Raw genomic sequence first — 21,849 nt, forward strand, 5'->3', positions numbered from 1 at the left:
GCTTGCTGCTGGAGTTCTCAGGTAGACTGATATTGTGCCTAGGTCTGTGGGTGGGTGGGTCTATAGACTGGATCCATAAAGTGGAGAGACCTGGAGTCTTTATCTGCAGGCAATGACCTAAAGTCTGGCTCCACAGAGGCCATGCTGGTGCTGAGCACTGGGAGTAGGCCTGGAGTCTGGGTTATGGAACAGCCTGGTGCTGGTGCTCACTAGATCGTGCTTAGTGCTGGTGTCCGAGGCAAAGTTGGGTGTTTACCTCATTCTACTTCCTCCACACAGTGAGGATCTCTCCCCATGCTGTGCTGGTAAGTTTGGGAGAGGGGAGGTATAAATAATGTGAAATTGTCCTTCATACCTTCTTCAATGCATCTTTTGTTATTTTTTGTGCTCCAACTAGGGGCTATAATGTCTCTCCTGGATCCATTTGCTCTTACGAAGGTATTTTTGTGCATGGATAGTCATTAAGTTGATGTTTCTGGAAAGGAATGAGCACCGGAAAGTCCTATGCTGCTGTCTTGCTGATGTCATGCAAATAAATCCAAGCTTCAGGTTATTCAATTAAAAAATAGAGCAGTATAACACCTAACATACACAGTTGTTGTGCCAAATAAAAGAAGTAATGCTGAAAAGCACTTAGCACAGGGTCTAGCTTAGTAAAACTTAGTTATGATTATTTATAACTATTTATATAGAATTCTATAAAATTATTTTTATAGAATTATCTAAACTATTGTGATTATTTTTATCTTAAAGATATGACTGATGGGAAGAAGAGGTAGAAAGCAAGAACCTAGTTAAAGGACTAAACTGAACTAAACTAACCTCACTCTCATGACTTCACCCTTTGCTTTTAACCTTTTCCCCTGAATCACTACCAAATAATAAAACAATGGAATCTCTACAGAAAAAAAATTCAGAATAAATTACAATCTGATGGCCCAGCCCTAGGCTAATATATCTTTAGTAGGGCCCTCCCAGGACTAGTCAGTGGGAAGGTAGAAGGAGGGAGAAGAGAGGAGATTGGAGAGTCAGAAGATTCGGTCCACAATTTAACAACCTGAAGAAAGGAGGCAGAGGCTGGAGATGATGGATGGATAGGGAAAGAACACAGCACATGAGAGGAAACCCTTGCTTGGCACCTATATACCACACTATCCAGAATGCTTAATTTGGAAGGTAAGAGGCCGAGGTGTTTGGCCAAAATCAAGATAATGAGTACTTCAGTAACTATTGTCCTCCTACCTATACAAATAGGCATCTCCAACAAAGTTACTGAGATAATAATGAAAGCTCACAGGATTTCAAATGTTGAGAACATTCTGTTGCCTGAATGAATGTTTTTAGAGACTATAGTAGAGAGGAAAACAGGTATTTAGAACTCTGTTAAAATCTTGACTCTATTATTTGATTTTGAGTAAACTGCATTAACTTCACTTAGTATTATTTTCTTTTATAAAATAGAGATAATACTTGAAGTTTTTTTTAAGAGAGACAATAAGATCGTGTATGTACATTCCCATAAATTTCACTAGGAAATAGGTGGCACACACACACACACACAAAAAAAAAAAAAAAACTGTAAATAAAAGGATGTTGAGTGAAGGAACTATTTATAATGGTTTGGGCAGGTGCAATGGACTGATGCCCCCACCCCCATTTATATGCTGAAGCCCTACCACAGTGTGACAGTATTGGAAAGTGGGACCTTCAGAAGGAGATTTGGTCATGAATTTGACATCCTCATGAATGAAATTAGTGACCTTATAATAAGAACTACAGAGAGCTGTCTTGCCCTCTTTCCACTGACTGAGATACAATGAGGAGTTGGCAGTCTGTAAGCTGCAAAAGGGCCCTCATCAGACATGAAGTCTCCTGGAACCTCTTCCTGATCTCAGATTTGCAGGCTTCAGAGTGGTGGGAAATTAATTTCACTTGTTTATAAGCCATCCATACTCTGTTACTTGTTTTGGAAGACCAAATTGACTAAGGTTTTTAGGAAATTCAACAGGGATGACATATACCTTAGGAAGGCAATGGGGAGGAAAAGTGTTATTTATCTTTAGGTCTGGAAAGACAATAGGAAGGGGAGGGCACCTGAAAAGTGCTGTAGCCATGAGATCCAACCCATCTGTAGTACTCTATTAGCAGGGTCAAGTGAATAACTCCCACCCATGTTGCATTGCTCCCTGATCTCCTTCCATTGCCCATTCTACCTCCAATGGGCAAACCTAATGAACTTCAGGGAGCCCAGTGAGGCATTCTATTCAGGAGAGCCTTCTAGGGCACTGAGAGAGAGAGAGAGAGAGAGAGAGAGAGAGAGAGAGAGAGAGAGAGAAAAGGAGGAAAAGTGAACCTGGAGGGGGTCACAGAGGACCACTGAAGCAGCTTACAGGTAACTAGTGTCAGGTAACCAGTATGTGTCAGGTAACTAGTAGATAGTAGTCATAATTATTATAACAAGAAAATAATACACACACCAGACTTTGAATTCTAGCTTCACCTTTTGGGGGATGGACAGGAGATAATTCAAGAGTGTTATGGTTTAGATGTGGTGTCCCCCCAAAGCTCTCATGTGAGACAATGCAAGAAAATTTGGAGGAGAAATGATTAGGCTGCAGCTTGAACCTAATCAGTAAATTACCTCCTGATGTGATTAACTGAGAGTTAACTGGAGGCAGGTGGGTGTGGGTAGAGGAAGTGGTTCACTGGGGTGGGTAGGAGGTATATATTTTGAATCTGGAGAGTGGAGACCTTTCTTTCTGCATTCTGATCATGATGTAAGCTGCTTCCCTCTGCCACACTCTTCTCTGGTGATGTTCCGCCTTACCTTGAGCTCCAAGGATTGGAGCCAGCCTCCTATAGATTAAGATCTCTGAAACTGGGAGACCTTAAATAAACTTTTCCTTCTCTACAATTGTGCTTGTCGGAACATTTAGTCACAGCAGCAAAAAAGCTGACTAAAATAAAGAGCTTTTCAGAATTGTTCAAAGCTTTATAAAATACAAACTTTTTGAAAACTTCAGAAATATATTTCAGTCTGCTGCTTGTCCAGAGGATTTTCCCAATAACGTTGCCTTATATGCTCAGTTTTACAGGATGCAATTACAAGTTTAATACCATTGCTGCAAAATTATATGAAGAGATCCTAACTGAGGTAGATCTGAGGGAAATGCAAATCTAACTGTTAACTAGTTCTTCAGCTTGGATTTCCTTTTTCTCTAGAGCATCTTACTGTTTTAGGGAATCCTCCTTAGATCAATTAGTGAAATGACTAGCATTTTAATTAAATTCTTTAAAAAATTTTTACATTGTATGGAAAACTTACCTTTTCCCAACTCAAGAAAAAAATGACTTATAATTTTTTCTTGGTGACAAAATTTTACATATAAACAATTTAAAAGCAAGAAGTCGTAATAGTTAGGCAGATTAGTATTGTATTAAACCTATTTCTTATGGATCAGTAGTCTTTAATTAGAAGGTTCCCTTTGATTTTTAGCTATAAAGTTTCATATTCATTGTTTTGCTCAGTCACTAAAAATTTAGAATCTGAAATTTCTATGACCCCTAGCACAAAAGATGATTGGCATTAAAAACAAAGAATCTGAAAACAACTACAGAGCAGGAAACTGTATGAGTTAAAATAATAAACTTCATGTTATAGATGACTTTCTTAGATATTTATCCAAATGAAAATTAGTAATTGGCTGAGATTGTTGATTTTTGTTTTGCAGATTTAGTGTTTATTTTATTATTCACTTAGCTTAAAGAATCACATAATATTTATAATGAAAAAAAAACAAGTGCTTGTATTCTATTATCCTACAATTTCTTAAGAGGCAACAACTTTGAACTTTTCAGTAGATTTATTTTGTATTTACCTCCATACTTTTAAATAATAGTCATTGTTAACTTTCATGTTTATTTACCACCATTTTTTTGCAATTTTGAAAAGTGAAAATTTAGCTTTTTTATATCAGCCTTCATGAAGAATACTTCTTTCCACCTCACCTATATTTTCAAAGAGAGTTGTAATACATTCTCCATTAAATTCATATCTTATTTGATTATGATTTGTATGTATTATACTCTATGAGAGCAAATAATGTACTGTATTTTTGTTTGTTTGACAAGTATTTTGTGAACTGGAGTTGCCTCCCCGCCCCGCCTCCCCATCTACTTGGCTTTCTTCATATTTGTGGCAAAGTCTTCTCACACTCTTCAAAAACTCGGAAAAATAAAGGTCTTTTCAATTTTATACACTCTTAAAATTATGAATCAGTTTCTTTTGTCCCTGTAGGTATCCCTTCCTTGTGCCTTCTGTCTTCCTGCCCCAATTTGGACTAGTTACTCTCTACATCTGCTGCACAAATGCCACTTCCTTTTGGCATATACTTAGGATTTTCTCTCTGCTGTGTTGAATTCCTGGTTTTCTGGGTCTCATGTCTTCTCTTTTCTAGGTTTACTTCTTAATTTTGGTGGAGCATTCCTCCAGTGCATTCTAAGAAGAGTACATGGAATGTACATATCAAGTTTTTATATGTTTTAAGATGTGTTTATTTTACTCTTACACTTGATAGTTTGGTTAAGTGCAGAATGCTAAGTTGGATGTGTTTTCCTTCAGAAGCTGAAATGCAATGCTCAATCATACTCCAGCTTTTGATGCTGCTGCTGAATAGTCAGATGTGATTCCAGCTGAATGTGACTCCCCTCTACATCATCTTTTATTTATTTACTTTTTCAACTGGGGAAATTTTTAGGACTTTCCTATTATTCTCAGAACTTCAAAAGTTTTGTGCTAGTACATCATGGCTTGGGTCAGTTTTCACTTGTTGTATTGGGTATTCAATGGATTCTTCAAATCTGAAAACCCATGCCTTTCAATTTTGAGAAATTCTGTTGTATCATCACTTCATTTTTTTCTTCTCTTATCTTTTTGAATTAAGACACTGGATCTGCTGGGTGACAAATTTAATTTTTTCTCTTTTCTTGTGTTTTTGTTCACTTTAGATTCCCTAATTATCCCCTTTTCTATAGCATTCTATTCTTGACTTATAGCTGCAACATTTTTTCAACTATCCTAATAATTTTTTTATATTGTAAAAATGATAAGTCCTGTGGCTTATATTCAAAATTATATAATTATAGAAACTGAATATAGAGATAAATCTGAATTCATTACAGAGACATATTTACTCTTTCTCAAGAGTATGGCAGCCAGGCATTTTGTAGATGCAACATATTTTTAAAAAAATCTATTGTAGAGGGCTTGGCTCAGTGTAAAAGTCTATCTGCATCATTTCTCTTTTTCTCTAGGCACTTAGTTTTCAGGGTTTTTTCCATCTGCTAAATTAGTCACAATTAGTTAAATAAAACAAAGCTATTGGTAATAAAAGAAAGGTTATAAGTAACAATCATCCCAACAAAAGACATTCCAAGAGAGCAGTTTTGGTCAGCATGTTTCCTGGGCACATTAACAGAACAGCAAAGTTACTGAAGCAGATGTTAATTAGAAGATGGTGAGTCTCTATTTCCATTGAAAATATAAGAGAGTAAAAGAGCCTTGAGATAGAAAATGAGTAATATTTTAGGGCTGGGGTTGTGACTCAGTGGTAGAGTGCTTATCTCATATGCGTGAGGCCCTGGGTTCTATCCTCAGCACCACATAAAAATAAATAAATAAATAAATAAAGTGAAGATATTAAAAAACCTCTATTTTAAAAAAAGAAAATGAGCAATATTTTATACAGAGGAGAATCAAAATAAAGTAGATGCCTAGCATTTGGTCTGCTCAGCCTCTCTTTTCCATACTGTCATCTAGGTGGTTCCATCAGGACATATCATAACATATGACTTTGTCCACCCCTCAGTTAGACCAGGAATGGGAATATAATTCAACATGACTCTATCACAATTCTTCCTTGGGAAATTTAAAAATTTTAACTGAGAAAAAGAGATCAGTACCTTTCTGGACATCTAAGCTATAAAATACAGACATTGAGAGCTTTTAGGAAACATTTCATTCTTACCAGATGAGCCTGAGAAGAGGAGAATCTGCAGTGAAAACCTGCACAGATGCATAAGCATATGCACAGAGAACAGCAATCACTGGAGAATGAGACATAGACACAGAGGTATCAGGATCAGTTGTTTCTAAGCCTGGACTCATCTCTGCCCTAGGGAATCTCAACATTCTCATTAAATTTCCTTCTTGACTTAAGCTAGTTTGACCTCTCCATTGGAATAATAATAATAAATCCCTAATATGTTCCATTTATTTGATACTTTCTATGAATCATGCAAATTCTTTATATACTTTTTCGCATTATCACAACAATGTGCAAGGTTGGTAATATTAAGGATGAGAAAACTTTATAGTAGAGATCCAATTACTGCATAATAGACAACTCTATCAAGAAGTTCTACAAATGTCTTAAATCAATATGTTCATAACAGAACCATTTCTTCATCTGTAAAATGGGACAGGGTATTCCCACTTCCTGAAATCCTCTTCGTACACATGCTGTGCCAACTCCTTCTCATCTTGAGATGTCACTTAGATGAATGTCCTCTGAGATGACTTTCTTGCCACCCAAGATGATGTTCCCCTCGTAGCACCCTGTTGTTTTCCTCATCAACAATTACATAATTACAAAATACAATTCAGTATTTTGTTTATTTCTTTTCTTTTGCATACTTCTGCACTGCATTATGAGTTCTAAGCAGATGAACCTAATACTATTATTTATTAGAGCTCCTAAATCTAGTACAGTGCCTGGAACAGAGAATATGTTCCATTATTTGATTGAATAATTAAATGCTCCTACAATGCTTTCTTTTGTGTATCTCTGAGGCTATGCTCAATAATTTCTACATCAATTTTTGAGTAACTAATATATGTAGGGAACTGTTCTAGGTCCTACTGAGACAAAGACAAATACAATATAGCCTCTAGCCTGCAGCAACTAACAGTATGACATAAGGCCCAGACAGGAAAATAATTACAACACAAAGAAGTGTTATAACAGAAATATGAACAAGGTGCCATGGTTGCAAAGAAGGAACTAATTAAGATGATCTAGGAAGTTAAAGTCAGGAAAATAAAGAAGGGAACTGCCAGGGTTAAAATCAGGTTTTTTGTAATGTCTCTATTCTGAAACAGCTTTACCTTTTACTGTAATATTTCTTCCCCACTCTCATTGCCCATATACACACTAATCTACCTGAAATTTTTTTAGTGTATCTGAGTAAGAACAGAGAGGAGCTACTACAACCAAGATGGGCTAGAATTATCAGCAACACTAGGGTTCCTTTCTCCCCACCAACTAACTACACAATGGCTTAAGGGACAAAAAACAGTTTTAGGGAAGCTACCCTTAATTATTTGGGTTACTGAAATTGTATGTCTTGATTTCACATAGATTAAAGCAGTAACAATCTTACGTTTTTAACTGTAACAGTAATAGTACTTGATAAAGTGTAACCAATCAGTGTGTGCATGATTATACAGTAGTCCTCCCTTACCTGTTATTTTGTTTTCTGGGGTTCAGTTATGTCCTGGTCAAATGTAGTCTGAAAAGAAAATTCCAAAGAATGAGGGATTCACAAGTTTTAAATTACATGCCATGTTCTGAATATCTTGTTGAAATCTTGTGCTGTCCCACTCCTTCCTGTCTGGGAGAAGAATTGGCCCTTGTCTAGTGTATGCACACTGTATACACTACCTGCACATTACTCACTTAGTAGCCACCTCGGTCATAAGATCTACTATTGTAGTATCATAGTACTTGTGTTTACTTTAAACAGCCCTCAGGTAGTAGCCTAATGCTTTGTCACAATGCCTAGGTCATTCACCTCACATCATCTCATCCTGTTGGCACAGTATCATCTCACATTATCACAAGAAGAAAGGTGAGACAGTACAAGAAGACATTGGGTAGGGAGAGAGGAAAAAGTATATTCACAAAATTTTTATTATGGTATGTTATAATTGTCCTATTTTATTATTAGTTACTGCTGGTAATCTCTTACTATATATATATATCTCATTTATAAATTAAACTTTGTCTGAGGTATGTGCGTGTAAGAAAAGAACAGTATACATAGGATTCAGTATAATCTGAGTTTCAGGCATCCATTGAGGTTCTTAAACATAATCCCCTCAGATGAAGGGGACTATTGCACCCTCTTTTAATTTGTAAGACCTAGTGTAGAAGTCATAGTAAATATGTTCTCAAATAATGATGCCTGAAAAACATAGTTCTCCTGAGTCTTTTGATCCCCCCTATTACTTTGTTTATATGCATATCACTGTAAAAAACACTGAGCCTGGCTGCCTGCCCCAATCCAGACCTCCTTAAAGAAGTCCAGGCTATGGTACAGTCAGGCCAGATCTGCTTTCCCCAGTGCTGAGATTAGGGAACAATAGCTTTTGATCCCTTTTTTAGAAAATGTATTTATTTATTTATTTATTCTAATTAGGTATATATGACAGCAGAATACATTTTGATCCATTGTTCACAATTGCAGTACAACTTTTCATTTCTCAGGTTGTACACAATGTAGCATCTGTCCATATGTGCAGTCATACATGTATTTTGATCCCTTTTAACAGGCAAATGATAATGTCCCTCTTTGAGAGTCTTAAGTGTTCTCATTACAATGGATGGTTAATGGAAAATTACCTGTAGACAATCACTTCTGATACCCACCTTCTTTCTTGCAGATTTCTAATCAAGTGATCCACCCAACAGGCTTGCAGGACTATTGCTTCAGTTATGCTCCAGGATAGTTTTCTTCTTTCTCTGTCTCTGTATCTTTGATATTGTTTAGGAATGCTTCAAATAACATCTCCCTTTGCCAGTGCACGTGTGTGAGTGATTGGTGTTGACTTCAGGTAAAAAAAAAGTGGGGGGGTTGGCAAAGCAGCATTATCAACAATTATTTAGTGAAAGCCTACACTGCATGTAATAGGAGGAAAGAAGTAGATATGACTATGTAACTTTTAAATCTGGAATGTTAAATACTTAACACATTTACCACATAATTATTATCAGTAGTCCTAGAAATCAGATGCCTGTCCCAGCCCCACTAAAACACACACACACACACACACACACACACACACATCTTCTAAAACACGCAACTTCTACTGAATGAAAGAGACAAACAAAAGTGTTCTCTGGTTTCCTGACTTTAAAGAACAGTGTGATTTAAAAAAAAATCAATTTTAGAATTAAATATTTTCCTTTCAAATCAAAAGCATGCTTAATTTATTGATTCACCAAATATTTACTGGTACCCACTTGAAAGGCCAGTTTTGCATGTTGGTTGAGAGTCCCAGATCTGGGGGCAGACAGAATTCCATCTCTACTATTTATTATTGTCTTTGGATGAATTATGTCTGTGTGCCTTATGTGTTTCCCTCATCTGTAAAATGGATATAAACATTAAGATTTCTCAAAGGGTGGTCACAGAATTAAATAAGAATATGTGAAGGTAGAAGGAAGATAAGTGGAGTGGGAGAAAGGGATTGAAGGGGTGGGAGGGGGAAATGGAAAAAGGGAGTAACTGCAGAATAAAATTGACCTAATTTTGCTATGTGCCTATATGAATATACTACAGTGAATTTCACCTTTATGTATATCTATAAAGCACCAATTTAAAAAAACCTCAATAGAAGAAATACCAGTAGAACAGAGGAAGAGGAACAGGGCCAGTCGCGGGAGGAAAAGAGGAAGTACTTGGGACTGAAATGAAGCAAATTAAATTCCGTGTGTGTGCTTCTGTCCAAACAAACCCCACTATTATGTATAACTACAATTAATTCATAAAAATTTAAAAAAACTGAAAATATTTGTATAATACAAAGCATAGTGTCTACTTTTGGTTAAAGTAACCTCTCCATGATTGTATATAAATCCATAAATAAAAAAGAAGGTATTTTCCAGTTTTGAATAGTTACTTATCATTCTTAAGATCTCGTTTTGCTAAACTTTGGCTTGTGTTTACATAAAGAATGTATATATAAAGTTTAAGAATTTTAGACATCATATTAGAATAATTAACCTTAATTTTCTTTCAGCACCATGGTTAACGTCAAATATATTGAAGGATATTTAGACATCTTTAATGTGAAAAAGTGACTAAATTAAATTCTACTTGAGTGTATCCTATATCTCTAAATAGGAGCATTGTAAAACGGAGAGTCAAAGTGTAGTACAAAATGGATTGAGGACTAATATCTTTGTATTCTTCTAGGTGATTTTAACGGAATGTTAAGAACTTGCAAACTGCTTGGTGCCCCATATTTAAGTGGCCAATATATCCCCTGGAGCTACAGGCCTGGGTCTCTTCAAATTCTAATCCAGTCCCATCCTTTTTATATCCAAAATGTGTGTCCTTGAAGGATGTCCAACGGTTCTCCAAGCGGAAGCCCCAGCCCGACTGGGCTCCGGTCATCGATCTTTGCCCCTCCCGCCCCTCCCTGGCAGCACCCGCCCAGCGTAGAGGGGGCCGCAGCACTCTGCGCCCAGCAGGGCCCAGCCGCGCCACTGCGCATGCTCCTCGCGCGGGGTGGGGTGCTCCAGGACAGGAGGCGGGAGGCAGGCGCCGGGCGCGGGTCCCGCGGGGCTGGGCGTCTGGGCCTGACGCCGGTCACGCCGCGGCGGGAGAGCGGGCACCCGGGCGTCGTCGTCCTGGAGACCCGGGAGAGATGGAAGCGGCGACGCCGGCGGCGGCCGAAGCGGCTGGGCGCGAAGAGCTAGGTGGGTGTTGCGTGTGGGCAGAAGGCTGGCGGAGGTGGGCGCGGGGCCGCGCGTCAGCTGGTTGCGCCCAGCTTCCCAGGCCGGTGCGCGGCTCCTCGCCTGCTGCCGTGGGCATCCGGGTTTGAGTGGTTTTTCACCAGACAGCGACATTCGTGGGCTAGCGTGGGACGGTCGTGTGTGTGTGTGTGTGTGTGTGTGTGTGAACGCTCTTGAGTTGCGGACCTGGCACGGGTTTGAATTTAAAATCCAGCAAAGCAAACCTTCCCAGCACGTTTGGGATGACTGGTTACTGACTGACCCCAGGGTCAACACCCTCCCAGGGCCGGTTGTCTGACCAGAAATGTTGGTCAGGAGAATAGCCATGGTCTGCAAAGGGCGTGTGTGTGTGTGTGTGTGTGTGTGTGTGTGTGTGTGTGTGTGGTGTGTGTGTGTGTGTGTTTGAAGGGCAGAGGAGGTGCTCTGTGTGTACACGTCAAAGGCAGGCTGGAGCCTGCGCTGTGACTCGCATGGTTTTTCCCAATGATGCTTTAAGGAAGTGGTCATTGTTCTTCCTTTCAAACGCAGCAGCAGTCCTTATGGAGTCTTCATGTGGATTCTTATTTTACCCTGTGCTGCTCCAGGAGTTCAAACTGGAGTTGCTGACTAAAATGAACTGAAGAGACCTGTGGCTGTCAGCAGGCAAAGTTTGTTTACCGGCTTTCCTCTGGCCTGTTCTCTTTTGGACGCTGGGAATGACTGTTGGCAAAAGAAAACAAAAGTAGGGATGGGGTGGTAAAATGATTGTCCTTCCGGTTATATTTAATTTATTTTGGGATATTTCTAATTCCATGCTGAATTATTAAATGTAATCTTCAAGGAACATGTTGAATTAAAAGTACTTTAAGTAACCAATAGGCTGATGTTCCTGTAATGTGCAGAACACTTTGCGGTTAATTTCTTTCAAGTCACAATAATGGCAGAAACAATAAACTTAACATTTTATTCAGTCTTCTGTGTACAAGCAGTGTGCTAAGTGCTTTACTTATGTTATTGTCTTCTTTACTCCTCATAATTTCCTGAAGCAAGCTTTATTATTATTCCCCTTTGGTAGGTATTGTAATTTTAAGCTCATTAATGGCAGAACCCAGATATAATCCAGGTTTAACTTCATTGATAACTTTAGTGAAGATGTAAAAAAAAATGGGCATTCTTATGCATTGTTGTTGGGAACTGAATAGTATTTTTTAAAAATATTTTTTAGATGTATAGACTTTTATTTTATTCATTTACTTATATATGAATCAAACCCAGTGCCTCACACATGCTAGGCAAGTGCTCTACCACTGAGCCACAGCCTCAGCCCCCTGAATAGTATATTCTTAAAATTTTATATATCTTTTCTCCCAGCAACTTTACTTGTATCAAGGCTGGGCACTGTGACACATGTGACACAAATTGCCTCAGCAATTTAGGAGGCTGAGGCAGAAGGATTGCAAGTTCAAGGCTAATCTCAGCAACTTAACAATACCCTTTCCCAAAATAAGAAGTATTAGGGATGTGGCCCAGTGGTAAAGAACCTCTCGTTTCAATCCTCAGTACCAAAAAAAAAAAAAAAAAAAAAAAAGTGTATGTATATGTACACACATATTTATATTTATGATATATCAAGAGACTTTACTACAGTATTTGAAATAGAGAAAAGCTGGTAATTAAAATCCAGTGAAAGGAAATTAGTAGGGTAAATTGTGATTTAACCATATGGTCATCTACTGCCTAGCCATCAAAATGTTCATCATATACATGTTAATTAATTGAAAAAGATTTCAAATTACTTCAGTTATTTTTAAAGTTATGTGTATCCATTGATTCAATGTACTCATTGAATTTCTCCTGGGCACTTGGAATACATTGTGAATAAAACAGATCAATATTCTTGCACTCATGGAGTTTGTATTTAGTAAGGAGAAGCAGGCAATAAACAGCAAAGACAATAATCAGTTAATTACATAGGATTGTAGGTGAAAAGTGTTATGGGAAAACGAGCTGGGTAAGGGATATCAGGAATGAGGATGAGGACTGGGCAGTTTACAGTGACACAACCTGATTCCAATTTTAAAAGAGTCGCGCTGGTTGCTGTGTGAAGAATTGACTATAAGGGTATGAAAGTAAAAATAGGAGATTATTTCAGTAATTCAGGAACCACATATGCATGTCCTTCAAAGCAGCAGTTGCAGTGGAGAGAAAGGGTTAGACTGGTTGCTTGAAAGTAGAAGCAGCATGGTTTCCTAATAGGTTAGATGAGGGTTGAGAGTAAAACAGAAAGACTAGGATAATTCCAGGAATCTGAGTATCTAAAAGAATGAAATTCCCATCAACTGAGATATTACAATGGCTTCATAACATGTCTCCAGATTCCTTGATGTTTCTGTTTAAAGAGGAGGTACTTAATTTCCTTTCCTGTGAGTGTGAGCTGGACTTATTCATTGTAAGGAATAAGTAGAAGAAATGAAGTACCACTTTAATCCTAGGCCATTTTTATGGCTGTATGCTTTTTTCTTTAAGGTTCACTTCCTTGGGTGCAGCCAGCTTCTGTGTTGTGAGGACACTAGAACAGTCCTAAGGGAAAGGTCCATGTTGCATGGAAGTGAGGCTTCCAAGCAACAGCCATAAATTTGTTATAAAGCAATAAATAACTAGTACTGGTGGGTAAAGTCACAGGAAGAGCAGTTTGGTGAGGATGAGGAGTTTAGTTTAGAGCATAAGAGGTTTGAGGTGTCTGTTTAGACATAAAAGTATAAACATCGAGTAGGCAATTATAGTCATATCTAGAATTACTGAGAGATCTGCTCTGGATGTAGAAATTTGGAAGTTATCAGCATATATGTAATATTTAAAGCCATAGGGACTGAATGAGAATCTATGGAGGAGAGAGCGGGTGCGAGCACATGTGTATGAATGTACACTTGCATGTGCACATACACTTCAAAATGTTAACAATAATTTTTGGTGATGAAGTAATTTTTAATTTAAAAAATATTTTCATGTTTTATGATTTTCTACAATGAATAAGTATTATTTACCTTAAAAAAGGAATTTAAAATTTTTTGTCTAAATCCAAAGCACTGGTAGAAATGTTTAGGTACAGTTTCCTTAATCTTAAACTCTGAACTTTATTTCATAGGCCTTTAGGACTTCTGAAAGGTTTCTCGTTGTGCATATTTTCTCTACTTCAGAAATGAATAGTTACTCTTCCCATTTTGTATCTACATTGTAGGTTAGAGGTTCAGGTGGCAATATTATTTTATACTTAAAGAAACTATTTGTACTTTTAAAAAATTTGTCTATTGCCAATTATGATTTCCTTTATTTTGTTATTATAATAAAAATCATGCAAGTTTATTACTTCATTCTTATTTTTTATATTTTCCAGATAAAGAAAAGGACACTCATAATCCCATTGTCCATTATATTCTTGTTAACTTATTCACTTTTGGTATAATTTCTTCCCTTCATTTCTATTTAACTTTTAAAAATGTTGCTGCCACATTGAGAATGCATGGATTTTTTTTACTCACTCAGCATATGATAAACTTTTTCTTGTTATGTACTTCATAACCATAATTTAATGTTAGTGTGATACTTTACAAAGGGGATTGCTTTATTTGATTTAGCAATTTCCTGATTTTGTACATTTAGTTTGTTTTCAGTTTCAAAATTTGTAGTATTTCAGTTAACATCTTTTTTACAGAAATCCTTATCTTCATCACTAGCTTGCCAGAAGTGTAGTTACTAGAAAAAGCAATAAATATTTTAAGGATTTAATACATATTGTTAAATTGATATGATATTTATTTATTCTGTCTGTAACTGAGAATTCATGTTGATTTTTAGGTTAAGAAATTGAGGTTGAAAAAATTGTCTGGGTGACAAAAGAGAATACAGAAACAGTGCCTAACTTAAAATCTGTAAATATATACATATGACATAATATTGAATCAAGCTAGTGTTTCTTATTCATCTATAAATTCTCCACTTATGTAAGTAGTTTACTATCTATTGCTTTAAAATATTTTATCTCATAAAGGCATTATTATATCTCATAAAAATATTTTATCCCATAAGGCATTATTAGTTTTTATTTATAGTAATTACAGAGCTGCCTGATTTAGTAGTTGGCTAAAAATTACAGTAGGACATTGGCAAATAATAGACTTTATGTGTAGTGTAAGTTGGATCATGTGATTTTTAACTACTTGGGGGAGAGTGTTCATATTTTATTTCATATGTTCTTAATTCTGTGAAAGCTTTTACCATATTGAATCTCTAAGTATTGTCTCCTCCACTAGTTTTTATTTCCTTCTTGCTGGCATAATATATTTTGTCCATATTTGCATACTCAATCTTAGAGCACAATTTGGAACTCTGAAATTCTCAGAATTAATTATTATTAAATTAGTTCTAGTTTTTTGTCAAAGTTTTTTTTCTTTTCCCCTAGTTTTTTTTTTTTTTTTTTTTTTAATTTGTTCCCTTGTTTTTTCATGTTGTCTGTGTGTCTTCCTCTCTTGCAGTACAGATCTGGTATATTACAGTTTCTACCCTATAATCTTGTAGTGTCCCTGCAGGTTACTAATACCTTGCCTTTTAAGGGGGAGATAAGTGTTTACAGTGCCCAAATGCAAACAATATGTAGCCATAAATCAATCCAAAGTTGGCACCATATTCAAACCTGAAGTGTCCCACTTACTCTCATGACCATTGCCAATGGTAATATCTCTGCTAAAAAATTAAAGAGTAAAATTAAGAAAACAATATTACTGCATTTTTTATACTATAAATCTATTCAGAACAAAAATACAATTTAGTATTTTACTTTTAGTATTACCTGGAGCTTCTAAAAGTTATAAAACACTAATTGACTCTATCAATAGATCTCTTCCTTGAATATCTAGGCTTAAAAGGACTATTACCATTTAAAGGTGCAACTTCTGGGGTATGTGAGTATTTCTTAGATATTTGTGATTACATGCCTTTGAATTTATTCTTTAGACTTAAGAATGGTTTTGTACCAATCAAGCTAATAAAACCTGATTGTTTCAACTATTCTTAATTTATTTAGTTTAAGAAGTATGTGTTGCTTAGCATATCATGTTACTTCAATAAAGTAGACCAAAACTTGGAAAAAAGTCTTAGAGATTTTATTTTACTGCTTTTAAAAAATATAAGCACATGGCTAAAAATTAGTTAATGATGTGTCATATTGCACAGTTCCACTTTAATGGGAGAATCAAAACAATATGTGAATATGTACTTTTTGAATTTCTAACACTGTTAAGTATTATTCTTTCAAATTGTTTCAACTTTTTAAAATTACCTCTTTTTATCTGTGACAAATAACTCCTAGAATAATTAAATTTTATTAAGATTTTTAAATGTAAGGGATGAAGCTAACGGATTTAAAGGACAGAAATATATATATATATATATATATATATATATATATATATATATATAAAAATTATGTGAAGAGCTGGGTATGGTGGCACACATCAGTGAATTGGGCAGCTAAGGCAGAAGAATTTCAAGTTTGAGGTCAGCCTCAGCAATTTAGAAAGGCCCTAAGCAACTTAGTGAGATTCTGTCTCCAAAAAAAATAAAAAGGGCCTTGGATGTTGCTTAGTGGTTAAGCAATCTCTGGTACCAAATATAAATAAATAAATAAATAAATAAATAAATAAAATAATGAGAAAACTTAGCTTCTTTCTGACTTTCCATGGCTGATATTATTTCTTGGGCAGTGTACTTGCAATAACAGATTGTTCAGTTTTTGAAATATTGGCAGTGATAGTCATCTTTATTGACAAAAGAAAGAGAATTTATTACAGCACAGAACATACCGAACATAGTGCATCATGGCCCTGGGAAGAACAAAAGTTAACATAATTGACAGTTTGGATAAGCTGAATTAATAAAAAATAAACAAGCTCAAGAGGCAGCAAGGGCAATGGAGTACATTTAGGAATGAAAATAGTAATATATTTCTATTTGAAACTGAAGCTGATGCAACTGAGGATGGTTATTATGGGTTAAATGTTTCCTTCCAGATCTCATATGTTGAAGTGTTGTCTCCACAACTTAAGGGTGTGACCTTATTTGGAAAAAGGGTTATAGAAGATGTAATCTGTGAATATGAGGCCATGCTGATAGGCTTGGTCCCTAATTCAATATGACTGGTGCCGGTACAAAAGGGTGAATTGGCAGACTATTATGAGAACATGAAGATGGCCATCTACAAGGCAAAAAGAGAGGCCTGGAACAGAGCCTTACTCCCACCACTTAGGAGGAACCAACCTTCTTAATACCTTCATTTCAGACTTTAAACCTCTAGAACTTTGAGACAATAAACTTTTGTTAAGTCACCCATTTTGTTGTACTTTGTTAGGCTAGTCCTAGTAAACTAATATGATGATTTTGTAAGGTAAAGTATCAGTTTACTTTGTATAATAAATAATAGAAAAGGATATAGGATTTATTCAAACAAAAGATTTATATAATTTATATTAGTATATTTCTAGAGTAACTGTGTTAGCTTTTCACCACTGTGACCAAAATACCTGACAAGAACAACTTAGAAGAGGAAAAATGTATTTTGGGGTCATGGTTTCAGAGGTCACATTCTGTAATCAGCTGACTTCATTGCTCTAGGACCCACGTGAGGCAGAATATCATTGCGAAGGGCAAGACAGAAGAAGCTGCTCAGTTCATGGCAGCCAGGAAGTGGGGCTAGGGGACTGGGAACTAGATAAACCCTTCTAGGGAATGCCCCCGGTGACTTACTTCAATTCTCAAGCTATGATCTACCTCCCAGTAGCCCATTCAGCTGTCAGTTGATTAATCCACTGATGAGGACAGAGCCCTAACCACTGCCTAAAAGCCCCACCTCTGAGCCCCACCTCTGAGCCTTGATGTACTGGGGATCATGCTTCCGATAACATGAACTTTCAGGAACATTGCAGATCCAAACCATTACAAAAACTAAAAGGTAATACATAGCCCAGTATTCCTACTGTGTGGGAAACACTTATTTTTCACTATGTACAGGTACATGCTATTCCAACTTTGATACTGGAGGTCATGAAACAAGAAAATTCTACCAAATAATATATGGAGACTACTTTGATACTGGAGGTCATGAAACAAGAAAATTCTACCAAATAATATATGGAGACTATCTGGAAGATTAGAGTTTTGTCCCAAAGACAAAAGTTGGGGAGTTTGAATTATAGAAAGCTCTTATTAATTTGGATACCAAGAATTTGTAACTTTGGATAATTTAGTGAATTTTACTTTCTTTACATTGGTTACATTAGAAATGATTTAATAATAAACTATTTTGAAGAATTTTCCACTGTCTGAAAACATCACGTGTTAAAAACTGACATGCTGAATTCCAGTTGTCACTAGGCTAATAGTGGCTGTCTAAACCCTAATCTCTCAATACACCCTTTCTCAAAACCTGTAGACTTAACAAAAGGAGCACAAGTAAACCATTCACGAGATTACTCCTTTAGCATTGCTAGTAGACCAATGATACCCCAACTTTTAAATTTTTTTGTAGGAAGAGAAAGAATCAGCAAATTTCCAGAGTTCCTGTTGCTCCTGCAATCATAGACATTGGGCAGGGAAGTCTTTGGAGAACAAGGGGAGCAGGAAACTAGGAAGAAATACAGTGGTCTTTCATAGAAGTAAAGTAAAAAAAAAAATGTAAAAAGTTAAAAATCAGCAATTCACAGCATTGAGGATGGAAAGGGAATGCGAAAGTGAGCAGTCCCGAAGCGGGCAGTCTTGGCAAAACATTTGTTTCTGCAGGAAGGAAATAAACAGCGATGGAGACTGCTCAGACACCTGGCAGTGAGGGAAGAAGAAAGCAATGAGGAAAATTAGGTATTCTGCAAAAATGAAACAGAACTGGAAGACATGTCAGTTCCTCCTCTTCAATCCTAATTTACTCAACTGCATGTGTGAAAGAAACTGAACTTCATAATATGACCAGAAAGTAAGATTTTCGTGCACGAAGTGCTTGGAAACAGGAAAAGGTCTCAAACAAAATAAATTATAAGGTGACCAAGGGAGAATGTAATGAAATGAAAATTTATTATGTCATTAAAAAAGACATCAGAAGGGCCAGAGACAAAGTGGTTAAAAATGGCAGATAAGTAAAGAAGATCCAACATGCATGTGATTAGAATCCTTAATGAAGAGAAAACATTTGAATCAAACAATATTTGAAAATATTTCCAGGAAGACTTTTGGAAATAAGAGAAAACCTAAGTCAACATGTCAAAAGGGTCTACTGTGTTCCTGGGACAACTGACTCAGAATAATCAGCTCCAAGGTGTCTCACAGTAAAACTTTGAAAACTCCTAGGCTTACCTCTTGCTAAAGGGTCTCATTATCCTTGCTTTACCTTTCTCTGCCTTAAGCAGCCCATCAGAAAACTATTTTTAGATTGTAAAGAACAATCCTTAGGCCCTTCAGCAAAAAAAACGCAAATTACTTCATGGTTGAAGAAATTAACCTGGCCTTAGACTTCTCAAGGGAAGTATACCACAATCAAGGCAAGAGTGGAATAATATTTTTAAGAGACTTAAGCATAGACAGTATGGGCCAAGGATTTTATATCTGGTTGTTCTTGAGATATCCAGGCTATAGAGAAACATGTAGAAACTCAGGGACACTGCCCATGAGTCCTTTCAGAGGAATCTTGGACTATAGTTTTCAATATGTGGTTCCCAGACCAGCAATGTCTGCACCACATGGACACTGATGAGACAAGGTTATTATCAGGCCCAGCTTAGACCTATTGGGTCAGAGAGTTTGGGGTGCAATACATCAGTTTGTGTTGTAGCAAGCACTATTTGTCATTCTCATGCACACTGTACAAGAGAATGAACTTCTTCCAGCAAAGTAATAATGAGGAAACTGGCAGAAAACTGACAGTGAATATTGATATTGATTATAGATATTAATCTAAGACATGATTAAAAATATAATTGGGAGAACATTATGTAAAGCAGCATATGTATTGGCAAAATGAAAAGAATACAACTAAAAAGGGAGAGGATAAGAAATAGGGACAGAAAAAAGTGGAGTAAGGTCATTGTTACATTAAGTGGATGTCAAAAAATACCTTCCGACCCCCTTATTTATTGATGCATTATAATTATACATAACAGTGGGATTTGTTATAATATATTCATACATGCACACAATAAAACAGTATAATTTGATCAATTTCATTCCCCAGTACCTTTGCCCTCCCTTCCTCTGATTCCCTTTTTCTAATCTACTGGTCTCCCGTCTATTTTTTTTTAAATTTGTTCTAATTAGTTATACATGACAGTAGAATGCATTTTGACACATTGTACACAAATGGAGCACAACTTATCATGCCTCTGGCTGTACATGATTCAGAGTCACACCAGTAGTGTAATCATACATGTATATAGGGTATTGATGTCTGTCTCATTCTGTCATCCTTCCCACCCCCATAGCCTCACCCCTCCCCTCACTCCCCTCTGCACAATCCAAAGTTCCTTCATCATTCTTCCCTATCCCTTGTCCCCCACTATGGACCACCATCTGCTTATCAGAGAAAAAATTTGGCCCTTGGTTTTTTGGGCTTGTCTTATTTCACTTAGCATGATGTTCTCTAGTTCCATCCATTTACCTGCAAATGCCATAATTTCATTTTTCTTTAGGCTTTGTAATATTCTATTGTGTATATGTACCACATTTTCTTAATTGTTCATCTGCTGAAGGGCATTTTTATTGATTCCATAGTTTAGCTATTGTGAATTGAGCCACTATAAACATTGATGTGGCTGTGTCATTGTAGTCTGCAAATTTTAAGACCTTTGTATAAACCAAGGAGTGGAATAATTGGGTCAAATGGTCGTTCTATTTTAAGTTTTCTGAGGAATCTCCATACAGCTTTCCAGATTGGTTGCATACATTTGCAGTCCCACCAGCAATGTATAAGTGTACCTTTTCCCCCACATCCTCTCCAGCACTTATTATTGCTTATATTCTTGATAATTGCCATTCTGACTGGAGTAAGATGAAATCTTAGCGTAGTTTTGATTTGCATTTCTCTAATTGCTAGAGATGGTGAACATCTTTCCATATGTTTGTTGATCAGTTGTATTCCTTCTTCTAAGGAGTGTCTGTTCAATTCCTTAGTTTGTTTATTGATTTTGTTATTTGTCTTTTTGGTGTTCAGATTTTGAGTTTTTTATCTTAGAGGTTAGTGCTCTATCTCAGTGCATGTGATAAAGATTTTTCCCATTCTGTAGGTTCTCTCTTAACGTCATTAATTATTTCCTTTGCTGAGAAGAAACTTTTTAAATTGAATCCATCCCATTTATTGATTCTTAATTTTACTTCTTTTACTTTTGGAGACTTGTTAAGGAGATCAGGTCCTAATCTGACATGATGAAGATTTGGGCCTACTTTTCAAGTGCCTAAGTCTTTGAGTTGATTTTTGTGCAGGGTAAGATAGAGGTTTAATTTCATTTTGATGCTAAGGATTTCCAGTTTTCCCAGCACCGTTTGTTGAATAGGTTATCTTTTCTCCTGTATGTTTTTGTTGCCTTTGTCTAGACTGAGATAACTGTGTTTAAGTGGTTTGTCTCTGTGTCTTCTACTTTGTACCATTGGTCTTCATATCTATTTTGGTGCTAATACCATGCCGTTTTTGTTACTGTTGTTCTGTGGTACAGTTTAAGGTCCAGTATTATGATGCCTCCTGCTTCACTTTTGCTGTTAAGGATTAATTTGGCTACTCTGGGTCTCTTATTTTTCCAAATGAATTTCATGATCATTTTTTCTACTTCTATGAGGAATGTCATTGGGATTTTAATAGGAATTGCATTAAATCTGGTAGTATCTCCATTTTGACAATATTAATTCTACCTATCTAAGAGCATGGGAGATCTTTCCATCTTCTAAGGTCTTTTTCCATTTCTTTCTTTAGTGTTCTGTAGTTTTCATTGTAGAGGTCTTTCACCTCTCTTGTTAGATTGATTCCCAATATTTTATTTTTTTCTTT

The 21,849-nt window shown here is 36.4% G+C and overlaps 1 protein-coding gene across 1 annotated transcript in view; it reads left to right on the forward strand.

The window, feature by feature from the left end:
- The first annotated feature begins 10,621 nt into the window (after positions 1 to 10,621).
- The window catches only part of Slc36a4 (solute carrier family 36 member 4), a 42,860-nt gene continuing 31,632 nt past the window's right edge, over positions 10,622 to 21,849 (forward strand). The window contains exon 1 of the mRNA XM_076843879.2: positions 10,622 to 10,763. Coding sequence (XP_076699994.2) covers positions 10,712 to 10,763 — 52 coding nt within the window. The 5' untranslated portion in view covers positions 10,622 to 10,711. The remainder of the gene's footprint in view (positions 10,764 to 21,849) is intronic.

The sequence above is a fragment of the Callospermophilus lateralis genome, chromosome 2, assembly GCF_048772815.1.
Source record: "Callospermophilus lateralis isolate mCalLat2 chromosome 2, mCalLat2.hap1, whole genome shotgun sequence".
Taxonomy (NCBI): Eukaryota; Metazoa; Chordata; class Mammalia; order Rodentia; family Sciuridae; genus Callospermophilus; species Callospermophilus lateralis.